This window comes from Pan troglodytes, chromosome 14 (genome assembly GCF_028858775.2).
Source record: "Pan troglodytes isolate AG18354 chromosome 14, NHGRI_mPanTro3-v2.0_pri, whole genome shotgun sequence".
Taxonomy (NCBI): Eukaryota; Metazoa; Chordata; class Mammalia; order Primates; family Hominidae; genus Pan; species Pan troglodytes.
The window spans coordinates 62,954,120-62,968,790 of record NC_072412.2 but is presented as its reverse complement, the minus strand read 5'-3'; the positions used below and the strand labels follow the sequence as shown (position 1 = coordinate 62,968,790).

Here is a 14,671-nt window from a genome sequence, read left to right as displayed (position 1 = left end):
AAGTAGAGATTTAGAATCATTTTTATTGTCGCCTTACATTAAAATGGTTATTAAAACTAAGGTATATCTACCAAATAAATATCTTTAATTTTTTAAAATTAAGTTTTGTAGAGATAATTTTTAATGCTACAATAATAGAAAAATTATGGTATATTTATATTATGTGATCAGACATGTACAAGTAGTGAAAGGAGCAAAAAATCTGTGGAAATGAATTTCAAATATACACCAAAATTTGTAAAATGTTGCATCAACTGACATGTTCCTCTCCCATTCCAATCAGTTCACAACTGACATCCCTCTGACTGGAGAAAATCCTCACTGAATAAGAAGGCTAGGAACACTGGCTCTGGAGAAAGAGAGCTTGGGCTTGAGAACTAGCTATGACACTTACTTGTCACAGGATCTTCAGTGATTGACTTAACCTAAATATTTCTTGGTCTCCTTATCAGTAAAATCATGATGCTACCAATCCCTGACTTAGCTGCCTTTTTTTCAACTATTATTTTAATTTCTGGGGTACATGTGCAGGTTTGTTATATAGGTAAACTTGTGTCATGGGGGTTTGTTGTACAGATTATTTCATCACCCAGGTATTAAACCTAGTACCCATTAGTTATTTTTTCTTATCCTCTCCCTCTTCCTACCCTCCACCCTCCCAAACTCCCCAGTGTGTCTTGTTCCCCTCTGTGTGTCCATGTGTTCTCATCATTTAGCTCCCACTTACAAGTGAGAACATGCAGTATTTGGTCCTCTGTTAGTATGCTATGGATAATGGCCTCCAGCTCTAACCATGACCCTGCAAAGGACATGACCTTAGCTGCCTTAAAATGTTAGGAGGTTTAAATGCCTTGATACCTTCAAAATACATACAAAAATATTGCATACAGAGCATGTATTTAAGTGATATTATTGCCATTATTATGGTTTTATATTATTATAAATATTTCTTAAAAGTTTTTGTTACTGTCTGGCTTGGGAAATTTCCCTGCTTAGGTGATTTTAATAGTGCCTTTTACTTCTCCTATCACTGCATTTACAACAGTTTAGTATTCTAAATTCAATAAGGGCATAGTCTGGGTCTGCCTTGTTCATTGTTACATCTCTAGTGTGAAGAAAATTTCCTGATACGTGGGAGACTTAATAAATAGTTGCTGAATTAAATAATTAATGTTAGAACCTAACATAAAACCTTTATCCTTTTATTAACATTCCCTTAATCCCAGGAGGTTTTCCTCATCCTCATCATCAAACTTGACTCTATTTCTTGATGTGGTTTACTTTCCACAAAATGACAATTTCTTTTGCAGAGGGCCTGTTTTCAAAACAAATGTAGCGAAATAACTTTTTCTATATCCATGAAGTAAAACCTCATTGAAATCATAAGCTACGTGACAGCAGAGGATTTGTCTTGTTTTCTTTGTATTGTCTCATGAATCCTCTATAAATAGTTTACATATAATAAATTTTTTAAAGTGTTAAATATTAAAACAGCATCTCATAAGAAAAGTGTCTATCTTTAAACTAGAACCCATTTGTAATTATATTTTCTCATATCTAAATGCATACATTTATAAAAATGACGTCTGTGGCTGTAATGTCTTTCTTCTGGTTCAATTAAACATTGGAAATCTTCAATAATAACATACACATTTGACTTGAGATAGAATATGAGTGGTTTTGTAACCTGGTTGTTTTTATGAAAATAGTTACTGAAAACACTCCCTAACTATCCAACTAGCCATCTTTTTTTTTTTAATGGAGACCATTATTAGGTTAAATAAATTCACAAAGTATTTGGTCAAAACTTTATTATGAGGCATGTGGTTAACTGACGATGTGCTTTATCTGCTGTCACTTTATATGTTGATGTTAATTACAACCCAGAGTTTACAGCATATTTTTATATTTAAATTATTCCAATTCTAGGCTATTTCCTTTCAATAAATTTTAATCACTTGTTGGTACTTTTCATAAAGTATCACATAGAATAATACAAAAAAATTGGAAAGATTTCAGTAAGATTTGCAGTTTAAACTATGTGTTCGGCAGACATCTTAAAGAGGTACTATTTCAAATCATATTAACATAGTGACTATTATACAATATATTAGCATAAGGAATGGGCACATGTAAAGCTGGAGAAAGTGTGTAAATTTTTAACATTTGAACATGTGGCCAACTTACAAGAACAACTTAAACCTTTATGACATCTTATCATTCTGAGACAGTTCCTGGTCTTTTACAATGACATCAAAATTAAAATTTAATTTTTTTCTGCAGAGTTAATAATTAGCCAATGTCAGGGAAGAAAAATAGTGAGAATTCATCCATTTTTATTGCTGTTTTGAAAAGGGAAGGGGAAATACTCCTTCTGTCATGGGCCACTGAATATTGCTATGTGATGGTGCTAAAATAGCTGTAAATATGGAAGTGAGTATCTCTCCATACCACTGCTGGTCCTATTTTAGGAATTTAGGAAAATATATTAGATCTTTCTTCACAAAGTGAGAAGTTATGGAATCTGTATACATCCAAATGTTAACTCAGTGTCCGAACTTCTCTTCACTCTAACATCAAAATTTTAAATATTAAATACCACAGTAAATAATCAAATTTCTCATATCCAAATGTGTACTACTTGATAAATTAATGTACTTAGCATACAAATCTCTAGGATGATTTGAATGAATAGATTAATTACTTCTAGTAACATATTTGGCTTGTTGGATGACATCCAATGACAGTATGTGTCCTCAATATTGTAAAATAATGGGGAAGTTGAGCTCAGACTTCTTTATTTGCTGTTTGTGCTAGCCCTCTACATATTGAAGTACCATTTAAAGACCCTTAGCAATAATAAGGTCAGTTCCCAACTTACTCCTAGCCCATTTCTCTACTTTATTATTCTTGTGACCAATTTGTTGCTCCCTGAAACTTTCATCTCCCCACAATCTTGAAGACTTGCTCCATACTCCTGTTTCTAATAACTTCCTCTAGGCCCCCTTTTTTTTTCTTTTTGTTCTCTGCAGGCTTAATTCCTAATGTATCTACCACAGATCTTCTGTTAACTGGGACGTTCGCATATCCCCTTCGCTTTTATAATTCTTGAAACTTTATACGCCGCTAAACTAAGTTCCTCAGAATACTCATCATTGAATACTCTTCTCTCTTTAACACGTCTTAAAAAAACTATAATGAATGTTAATACAAATTAATGTTTCATAAAACTATTATATATAGATATCTTATACATTGCCAAAACAGTATTTACGGCATTTATTTATAACGCAACTTTAATACTATCAGGGACAAATTTTCCTCAAGGTTTTCTCTCTCTCTTAGATGATATGGTAGGCTGAAAGATGACTCATGGAAAAATACCCATGTCTTAATTCAGGAGCCTGTTAATATGTTACTTTGCATGGCAAAGGGACTTTACAAATGTGATTTAATTATGGGCTTTCAGATAAGTAGACTACCTTGATTTATACAAGTATACCACAGTAGTCAGTTTCCCAACGGAGCCTGCCTGAAACCCTAACCTTGACCAAAACAATGATCATAACTGATGAGAGAGCCTGAAGCAGGACACCTACCCATCTAAACAATCTCAGGATTCCTGACCACAGAAACTATACGATAGTAAATGTACTTTATTTTAAGCTGTTAAGTTTGTGGTTATACTTTAAATAGCAATTAATAACTAATAAATGTAGGGATAGAATAATTCAATGAAGGAAATAGTTTGTAATTTTCCCATAACTTTCAGTTTCCTTTCAAATTTTTTGGCTTAGCAGTCAAGAATGAATTTTCCTCCACCTCTGTTTCCAAATTTGCTATATTAATTTTGAAGTATTTTCAATTATCAGAAAGCACAGTTATTTCATGCCTCTGTGCTTTCATATATTTTGTTTTAGAAAAGCTTTTAGAAAAACACTATGCCTTTATCTAAATGGTTAACTTCTATTTAGTGTCCAATATGTACCACAAGCCTTCTATTTCTGAGAATACTTCTCTGACTACCCAGACCTACTGAAAAATTCATGTTCTGTGTTGACAGCACAGGCAAATTCTTTGTTATAGCACTAATTCTACTGTATACAAATAGTTTACACATCTTTCTCCTACATTCATCTGTAACATATTTAGGGTAATAGCCACATCTTAACCAACTTCATCCCCTGTGAATGTCCTAACAACAAATTACAGATTAAACAAATTTTTGATATAGAGACAAGCAACAGCGTTCAGTAGTAAGACTCCAATAATTTAGTTTTGAAGAAATACTTCCAAAAAGGAACATTTCTTCTCAAATGTACTTGCCACTCTTTGTCAGTTCCTTTTTCGGGAATGCTATCCTTTCTGAATGAAATTCATTAGTTTTGTGCTTTGATTTTTTTTTCTGATATCTTATTGTAAACATTATCAAACAAGGAAAGGTTGAAAGTATTTTATAGTGCATACTCATACAACCAACACCTAGATCCTACTGTTAATTTTTCACATCTATCCATGTATCCACACCTGCCATTTACCCCCTGAATCCATATTATTTTTGATACATTGCAAATAAACTACAGGCATTGGGATAGTTTCTGCTGAATATGTCAGTGTGAATGTAATTAATTTGTGTTACCACTCTTTGTTTAGTCAGTACTTTTGAGGAAAAACATATATACAATAAAATGTGTATTAAAATATTCACTTAAATGCATATTAAAATACTATTAAAATATAAAATACTGCCAGCCAGGTGCAGTGGCTCACGCCTGTAATCCCAGCACTTTGGGAGGCTGAGGTGGGCAGATCACAAGGTCAGGAGATCGAGACCATCCTGGCTAAAACAGTGAAACCCCGTCTCTACTAAAAATATAAAGAATTAGCTGGGCGTGGTGGCAGGCGCCTGTAGTCCCAGCTACTCAGGAGGCTGAGGCAGGAGAATGGCTTGAACCCGGGAGGCGGAGCTTGCAGTGAGCCGAGATCGTGCCTCTGCACTCCAGCCTGGGCGACAGAGCAAAACTCCATCTCAAAACAAAAAAACAAACAAACAAAATACATACATACATATATATATATATAATACTGCCAACACACTAAAATGTTTTTCTATATCTTTTTTCAGTCAGTTCCCTCCCCTTACCCTGGAAGCAAACATTGCTTTATAATTTTTTCTACCATACACTAGTTTTGCTTGTGCTACACCTTCATATAAATATAACACAACCTGTACTCTTTTCTGTTAGACTTCTTTTACTTAGCATAATGACTTTGAAATTCATCTAAGTTACTGTGTACATAAGCAATTTATTTATTTTCATCTTGAGTGATATATCATTTTATGTATATACTACAGTTTACCAATTATCCAATTTATCAATTACACTTGTCTTGAACTGGGTTTTGCTCATTATGAATATATCTCCTATGAAAACTCATGTGAAAGTATTTTTGTGGAGATTTCATTTTTTCTTGGGTAAATACACAGCTATGATCGTGCTAGGTCATAGAGTAGGTATATATTTAGTTTATTAGAAAGGCTACATCTTTTCCTAAGGTTGCCCCATTTTACAGTCTCCAGATGAAATTATCAATGTTACAGTTGCTTCACATCCTCCTATTTTTGCAAACATTTTGTATTACCATTTTTTTAAGTTATTCTGTTGGGGAGGGTATCTCATGGTGGTTTTAATATGTGTTTCTCTAGTATTAATATAGTTGTTTGTTTTAATATGTTTATTGGATGTTCATATATTTTACTATGTGAAACATCTGTTTAAAACTTCTGCCTTTTTATTTCTTTTAAATTCAGTTGCAGAAGTACATTATACAGCCTTTACATAGCTCTCTGTCAGATGCATATTCTATAAATGCCTTCTTTCAGTGTTTTACTTTACATTATTTTAATGGTGTTTTCTGATGTACAGATATTTTTAATGAAAACAAATTTGGCTTTTTTATTGTTGTTTTCTGTGTCTGAAGAAAATACTGCCTTCTCCTAAGTCACAACATATTTTCCTATTTTTTATATCTTTATAGTTTTATTTCTATGTTTAAGTTTATGACCTATCTTGAGCTAATTTTTATGTTTAGAATGAGGTAGGGGTCAAGTTTCATGTTTTTCCTTAATAATATACATACATTCTAGCTATATTGTTTGAAAATTCTTTCCCCAGTATGTTACTTTTTTTTTTGGAAAATCATGTGTATTCACTCATTTTTAATATACACTTAAAATATCATCTTCTGGGATGTATTTATACAACATGCCCAAAATATCTTAGCTGTGGATTTCTGTGTTTTCATAGGGTGTTGCCCATCTCTAGTATATCTCTGATTAATATCCATTATATTATTTTTAACATAAGTATTTCATTCACTAGAAAATCATCTCCACGCAGGGAGAAAAAATTCTTGTTAATTTTGTTGTAGCCATAATATATAATTCTAATTTTGCACAACACAGACATGCATTTTATTTTGAATAAATGAATGGAGAAATGGTAAGTAAAAGTCCTGTTTTATCCATTGGGATTTAAATATACTAATCATTTACAAGAGAATTTTTGTATCTTTATTCTTAAAAATAAGGAATATGTGTAAATACCTATTAGGTGGAAGTCAATTGTATCATAACAAAATAAGTATGTACAACCTTGCATGTTCTTTACAGCTTCTTTTGGAAATTAAATAAAAATGAATTAAAATAAATGAAGAATGTTCAATAATAGCATATGTTCAAAACTTGCTAATTTGACAGACATAAAGTTATGTACTGATAATACAGATACATCATCCTTGCAAAAGGTCATGATCTAGTAAACTATATGTTTTTCTTGGGGTTTAGTATTTTTATTTAATTAACCATAAGTTTCAAATAAGTCACTGGCTTTTTGAGAAAGTGTTTATTTTTCACCACTTGCTTATTTATTCAGAGTATAATTTTTTTCTTTTACATAATATTGCTTGCTGTTTACGGGGACTAAAAGTGTGATATATAATAAAGTGATAAGTACAAAAATGGTGAGTCCTCAATATTGGGCACAATGTTAATACAAAGAAAATGAAACCACATCATGTTTCTCCTTTTACTATGTTCCTGATGGCTTGTAAATAGCAATTTCATCATTTTGACTATAGGTAACATTCACATTTTTATCAAGCGGCATTTGTTTCTTTCTTATATGAGGAGTAATTACTTGTTATGTAACTGATGAATTTGAAAGAAAGGACCTGAACATATATGATTTAATTATTTCAGCCTGTTTCAAATGTCTACCTAAAAAACAAAATCAATGCTTTTGAAGGTTTTGTTGTTATTACTGTTACTTTTGTGCCTACTAGGACAGACTCTGTAGGTAGAGTCAGACTTCATTACCTTGGGAAGATCAGTGATAAGCTCAGTTTAGAGTGTGATGGAGGGATTAGTTATCCTGTTCAAAACCACATTCTCCAAACTACCTTTGCTAGTCATTAAATGGACATATTTATTGACCTTTATCTCATTTCGATACATGTTTCTAATATGATTTCTAATTCAGAGGAAAGGGCCACCAGAGTACTTTCAACAAGCCCTGCAAGACAAGAAATATAATTAATAAGATTTTTAAGGAAGCATTAAAAAATACTAATACTAATGTGCCCCATACTGAGGACTCGCCATTTTTGTACTTACTGCTTTATTATATATCACATTTCAGCCCCCAGAAAGAGCAAACAATATTATGTAAAAAGAAAAGATTATACTCTGAATAACTTAAGTATGTTGAAGAACTAACCAGGTAACTTAGGATATAGTTAGTGAGTAACATTAGATTTATTTTTAATTTTAATCAATACCTAGGTTATATTATAAACATATGAGAGTCTGAGAGTTCTTGCTGAAATTCACAACAGAGGTATATAAATGTTCTCCTCATGTTGTTCTTTATTGATTTCTCAATCTGTTTTACAAGTTAGGTGAGCGCCTACACACAGGTTTTCTATGCATGCAACTTGGATGGAAATGTTTCCATTGATTTTGTATTATAATTACAAGTAAATATGAGCATATTCTAGATCAACGGGGTAAGAATTTAATGCTGGACATGATATACAATTTTAAATACATCTATTGGAGGTTTGTTTTCATCCCTTTGATGTCATGTGATCAACTGATATGATATTGAATTTTGTTTATTTGGTTTTGTTTCTTTGCTTGATCTTTAAAAGTATTTAAATACATTATTTTAATTGAAAAATAATAGTTGTACATAATTATGATGTATTGATATACATATACATTGCAGCAAGAGCAAATCAAGCTAATTAACATATCCATCACCTCACCTACATATTATGTTTTGTGGTGAGTATGGTAGAAATCTACGTGTAGCAATTTTGAAATATAAAATACATTGTTAATTATGGTAATCATGCTGTACTCTAAAATGTATTTTCTACCTAGTAGAACTTTGTGCCTTTTGACCAGCATCTCCTCTTTCCCTACTCCCTGCCCACCTAGTCTCTGGTCACCATATTCTATTTTCTGCTTTTATGAGTTCAACATTTTGAGTAAAGTCATGCAGGATTTGTCTTTCTGCGCCTGGCTTATTTCACATACCAGAATGTCTTTCGGGTTCACCCATGTTGTTGGAATGACAGAATTTATTTTTTAAAAGTTGTGTGTATATATACATTTTCTTTATCTGTTTACTCACTGATGTTCATTTTGGTTTCCATATCTTGGCTATTGTGAAAAATGCTGAAATAAACATAGCAGTGTTTTCTTGAATTTGACTGCAGCATTTTAAAGATCTATGCATCTGTAAGATCTATAGATCTATACACATGAGAGTTCTTAAAAATAGTTTAAAATAAATCTGTACATTATTCAAGTTTGAGAAACACTGTTCTAGAAATTATAACGTACTCCTTCCAATCATCAAATTTTATTAATAAAATTGTTTTTTTTATTTTTTAGAGGTAACTAATGTCTAATCTTTCCATCTCAATTGGAATGTATTAGGATATAGTATCATTATAATTTCTCTTCATGCTTTTACATAGAAGACACACTTATATAATGATATAATGTTCATTTGTTAGTTTGAATGACAACTTCTGCAAAACTGTCACCCTCTCTCCACACAGCCACTGATGAAATAGAAGGAAAAAAATCCACAATGGTTTTTATATGATTTTACTTTGTTAAAAGGGATTCATTCTACAAATGCAATACATAAATTATAAAGAATCTTCCCACAATTGCCTCTGATGGTGAAAGCTTTTTGTATATGTGTGTAAACAAAGGATGGTAGGATTTTAAAATAGATAAAATATTACTATATAGTTATACAACAGATTTTTAATACTCCCAAACTCCTATCCTATCAGACTTGAAATGACCTAGCATTAATACGAAATAACTTTGAAATATATTTTAATCACTATGATTTTACTTTTACACTCTATATTTTTATACTGCCTAAAATCAACTTTTTATTTCATTGTTTGAATATCTTTAAGCCAAACTGATTTTATTTTCTAAGAAAAATATTTAGACAAAGTTATCAAAGGACATTGATATTTTTCCGCTGACTGACAATCTGCATAACAGTTGCTCAGAGAGCTTTTCTTACTCCCAATTTTACAACTGCCAATCCATGAGGAAATCAACCCAAATAGGTTAATTTATCACTGCTGTTTTCAATAGAAGTTAGATACCCTCCATTTGTTGAGCTTACATTGCTTTCTGAAACTAGGATTTTAAGACTTTTTTCATATAGTGACTTATAAAAAAGCCTGAATAAGAAGTAAGAAAATTAAAGTTGATTCCATATAGCAAATAAACTACAAAATACTTTTAAAACACAAAAAAATGCTGAGAAGCTTATCAACAAAGAAAAGAACCAGATATTTCTTACCTATTTACATAATGGACATCTGTAAGCTTTGGTCTTGCTATTGAGAGGTGACAACCTGCTAGCAGCCCTCGCTCCCTCTCTGCACCTCCTCAGGCTGCGGTGTCCACTCTGGCCACTCTTCAGGAGCCCTTCAGCCGGCCGCTGGACTGTGGAAGCCCCTCTCTGGGCTGGCTGAGGCCGGAGCCGGCTCCCTCTGCTTGCCAGGAGGTTTGGAGAGAGAGGCGCGGGTGGAACCTGGGCCGCGCGCTGGCGCTCGCTGGCCAGCACGAGTTCCCGGTGGGTGCGGGCTCGGCTGGCCCCGCATTCCGAGCAGGCAGCTGACAATGCTGGCCCCAGCCAGTGAGAAGCTTAGCACCTGGGCCAGCAGCTGCGGAGGGTGCGCTGGGTCCGCCAGCACTTCCGGCCTGCCGGCGCAGCGCTCTAATTCTCGCCGGGCCTCAGCCGCTTCCCCGCGGGACGGGCTTGGGACCTGCAGCCCGCCATGCCTGAGCAAACCCCCACTCCCTCCCGCGCGCGCCGGAGCCTCCCTGACGGGCGCCGCCCCCTGCTTCACAGCGCCGGGCCCCATTGACCGCCCAAGGGCTGAGGAGTGCGGGCTCGCGGCGCGGGACTGGCGGAAAGCTCCGCCCGCGATCCCGGCGGGAAGCTCCGCCCGCGATCCCCGTGCAGGATCCGCTAGGCAAATCTAGCTGGGCTCCTGAGTCGGGTGGGGCCTTGGAGAACATTTATGAATAGCTGGAGGATTGTATATGCTCCAATCAGCACTCTGTGTCTAGCTCCGGGTTTGTGGATGCACCAATCAGCATTCTGTATCTAGCTAATCTGGTGGGGACTTGAAGAACTTTTATGCCTAGCTGGAGGATTGCAAATGCACTAATCAGCACTCTGTATCTAGGTCGGGGTTTGTGGATGCACCAATCAGCACTCTGTATCTAGCTAGTCTGGTGGGGACTTGGAGAACTTTTATGTCTAGCTAAAGGATTGTAAATGCACCAATCAGCACTCTGTGTCTAGCTCAAGGTGCGTAAACACACCAGTCAGTACCTTGTGTCTAGCTCAAGGTTTGTAAATGCACCAATCAGTGCTCTGTGTCTAGCTAATCTAGAGGGGACTTGGAGAACTTTTGGGTCTAGCTAAACGATTGTAAATGCACCAATCAGCATTCTGTGTCTAGCTAAAGGTTTGTAAAAGCACCAATCAGTGCTCTGTGTCTAGCTAATCTAGTGGGGACTTGGCAAACTTTTGTGTCTGGCTAGAGGATTGTAAATGCACCAATCAACACTCTGTGTCTAGCTCAGGGATTGTAAATGCACCAATCAGCACCCTGTCAAAACGGACCAATCAGGTCTCTGTAAAATGGACCAATCAGCTCTCTGTAAAATGGACCAATCAGCAGGATGTAGGTGGGCCAGATAAGGGAATAAAAGCAGTGGCAACCGGCTTGGGTTGCTTTCCATGTTGTGGAAGTTTTGTTTTTTTGCTCTTGGTAGTGAATCTTGCTGCTGCTCACTCTTTGGGTTTGGACTGCCTTCATGAGCTGTAACACTCACTGTGAAGGTCTGCCGCTTCACTCCTGAAGTCAGTGAGACCACGAACCCACCGGAAGGAAGAAACTCTGGACGCATCTGAATATCTAAAGGAACAAACTCTGGACACACCGTCTTTAAGAACTGTAACACTCACCGCGAGGGTCCGTGGCTTCATTCTTGAAGTCAGTGAGACCAAGAACCCACCAATTCCGGACCCACTATTAGTAAATATAAGGCGTTTAAAATCACTTACATTTAAAAAACAAGAAGAGTTTACTCAGATGAAACTTTTTATATTAAAAAGGAGTTTTTACTTGAACTATGCTTAGAAATGTTATACCTCTAAATAAGCTTCTACTCAAATGAAACATACAATATAAACTATTTTTTAAAAACAGTTTTCATTTTAATATGGGAAAGACTTCTTTTTCCTTAAGGAAGATTTCTGGGCCGGGCGCAGTGGCTCACACCTGTAATCCCAGCACTTTGGGAGGCTGAAGTGGGTGGATCACCTGAGGTCGGGAGTTCGAGAACAGCCTGAGCAACATGGAGAAACCCCGTCTCTACTAAAAAATACAAAGTTAGCTGGGCGTGGTGGCATATGCCTGTAATCCCAGCTACTCAGGAGGCTGAGGCTGGAGAATAGCTTGAACCCGGGAGGCAGAGGTGAAGGTGAGCTGAGATTGCTCCATTGCTCTCCAGCCTGGGCAACAAGAGCGAAACTCCATCTCAAAAAAAAAAAAAAAAGAAAAAGACTTCCTTTTACTTATTAGTATTTGACTTAAAGAAAAGAATAACATTGAATATTCATAAAGTTTGGAATTTTACATTCTACGTATTTATCTTCAAGTATCCCATCTAAATACTATATAATATTTGAATATCTTTGTTATATCCACAAATAATCATTCTTAATTTGATTAGATCTACAGGGACAAGTATGTAACCTATATTCTCAGGAAGTTTGCTGATGTTTGAACAATTCTGTTGGACAAAAGGTTACTCTTGAGTCTCTTGTAGCTTTCCTCCATTAATTCGTGTTCTAGCCTCTGAATCCTTACCAAAAAAATTTAATAAAGTGCCTTCCATATGATAGCCTTTAGTATAAATGTAGACTACTATCAAAAATCCTTAGTTTTACCATCTCTGTGTCTTTGAACCATGCTATATAGCTCTTGGTTTTCATTTTAGTTTTGTTTTATCTCACTTTGTAATTTTATGGCCTTTTAGAATTGCTTACTAGAACTGAATTCAGTTTTGTAGGACAAGGAAACATACAATGGTGTGATTTATGTTGCTTAATTCTCCGTGAACTACCTGAAATTATATACAAGCTAGTATATTCATGAACATTTCTTCCGGGGAAAAATAAGTAACTTGAATCAGGCTCCAAAACTTCATAAGCTCACCAAATCTGCCCAATTATCAAGAAAGTAATCACTAGCTTTTAGATACTCGAATAGTCAAAAAGAAAGGTAACTATGAACATATTTGCTTTCATAAATCCTACATTATCAACATAACATTTTTAAAGGAAATTAGAATTTAAAAATTATTTGTACATATACAGCTAATCCTAATTATTGGGAAATTCCATATTTGCTATTTAAAGTGTATTTGTGACCCCAAAGTCAATACTCATGGTGCTTTCACTTCATGTCATTTATGGACTTGAGCAGAGAAGTGAAAATTTGCATCATCCAATATTCAGGTTTGCATTTGAGGCTGAACAAGATGATGTCCTGTCTTTTTGTTTCAGCTCTCTTACCTAGAATAAACTATTATATGTATGCGTGTGTGTGTGTATATATATATATACACACACACGCACACATATAGGAAATAACATTCTTAAACAATTATCACACATTATTTTACCTCCTTTTTTTCAGTGATTGCTGTTTCGGAACAAAGCATAATACCTTGACGTGATTTCTGTGAAATCTTAGCCCATTGTATCAGTGTACCAAAAACTTTTTAGAACAAAAACTTATATCTCCTATTGTATGTTTATTCAATTGATTAAAAGCCCATGTAAATATTGTGGCCATATATTCTAGTCATGTTTTTAAAATGTCATGAAAAATATCAGTTTGTCTGAAATGTAAACCATTTATTTCAAAACTGTTTGTTGACATTCTATTTGAAAGTATTTTGCCATTGATTTTGAGGATACAATGACAAATTGACAAATAATGCCAGGAGGTTTGTTTTTGTTTGTTTGGTTGGTTGGTTGGTTTTTAATCAGAGTATTTTGCAGAGAAGTTGAATGAATTAGGTAGGAAGAGATGCATCATTGTATAATGGAAAAAAAGGGAGTATATATTTTATAGTCAGAAAACCAAATTCAAGTGCCCGTTGTGTAACTTACTAGCTGTATGATTTTGGTCAAATTAATTTAATGTTTATGAGCTTCAGGTTTTTCAGTTATATAATGAGAAAAATAAAATCTCCCTACCACAGCTATAGTCAGGATCAAATGAGCTCATAAAGGGAGAAAGTGTGTAAAGTACTAGCCAAATATAACTACTGTATTTTTTATTTCCATAGAATATTAAGATTTTTATGTTTTATTATATATTTAAAGTGAAAAACATGTTTATAAATATGCATATACATAGTGAAATAAAATGTTTTTAAAATATGCACCTACATAGTGAAATGATTCCTATAGTTATGAAAATTAATATGGCCATTATGTCATGCAGTTACCTCACTTCTTTTTGTGTCAAGAGCACAAAATATCTACTCTTTCAGCAAAAATTTGGAATACAATCAATATTATTAACTATAGTATTCAAGTTGTACATTAGATTCCTAAGGTTATTTATCCTACATATCTGAAACTTTTTACCCTTGAGCAAAAATATCCTCATTTCATCTTTCATTTTCCCACCCCAATAACCAACATTTCATTTTCTATCTCTGTGAATTTCTCCTTTTTATCTTTTTCTTTTTTAAAAAACATTCCACTTATAAGTGAGATCGTGCATTATTTTTCTTTCTGTGCCTCATTTAACATGTCTTCCAGATTCATCTGTATTTTTTTTTAAATGGCATGCTGTCCTTTTTCAGGCAGAGTAATATTCTTTTGCATATATGTACCACAGTTTCTTTGTGCATTCATCCATCAACAGACACTTTTAGTCAGTTGTTTCCATAGCTTGGCTAATGCAAATAGTGCTGCAATAAACAGGGGACTGCAAATATCTTCAGGAGGTGGTGATTTCATTTCCT

At 34.5% G+C, this 14,671-nt stretch overlaps 1 protein-coding gene across 1 annotated transcript in view; it reads right to left on the bottom strand.

Moving 5' to 3' along the window:
* LOC129136834 (myosin IC heavy chain-like) overlaps window positions 1-10,628 on the bottom strand; it is a 185,653-nt gene extending 175,025 nt beyond the window's left edge. The window contains exon 1 of the mRNA XM_054665342.2: window positions 9,906-10,628. Coding sequence (XP_054521317.1) covers window positions 10,036-10,473 — 438 coding nt within the window. The 5' untranslated portion in view covers window positions 10,474-10,628 and the 3' untranslated portion in view covers window positions 9,906-10,035. The remainder of the gene's footprint in view (window positions 1-9,905) is intronic.
* Between the last annotated feature and the right edge of the window lie 4,043 nt (window positions 10,629-14,671).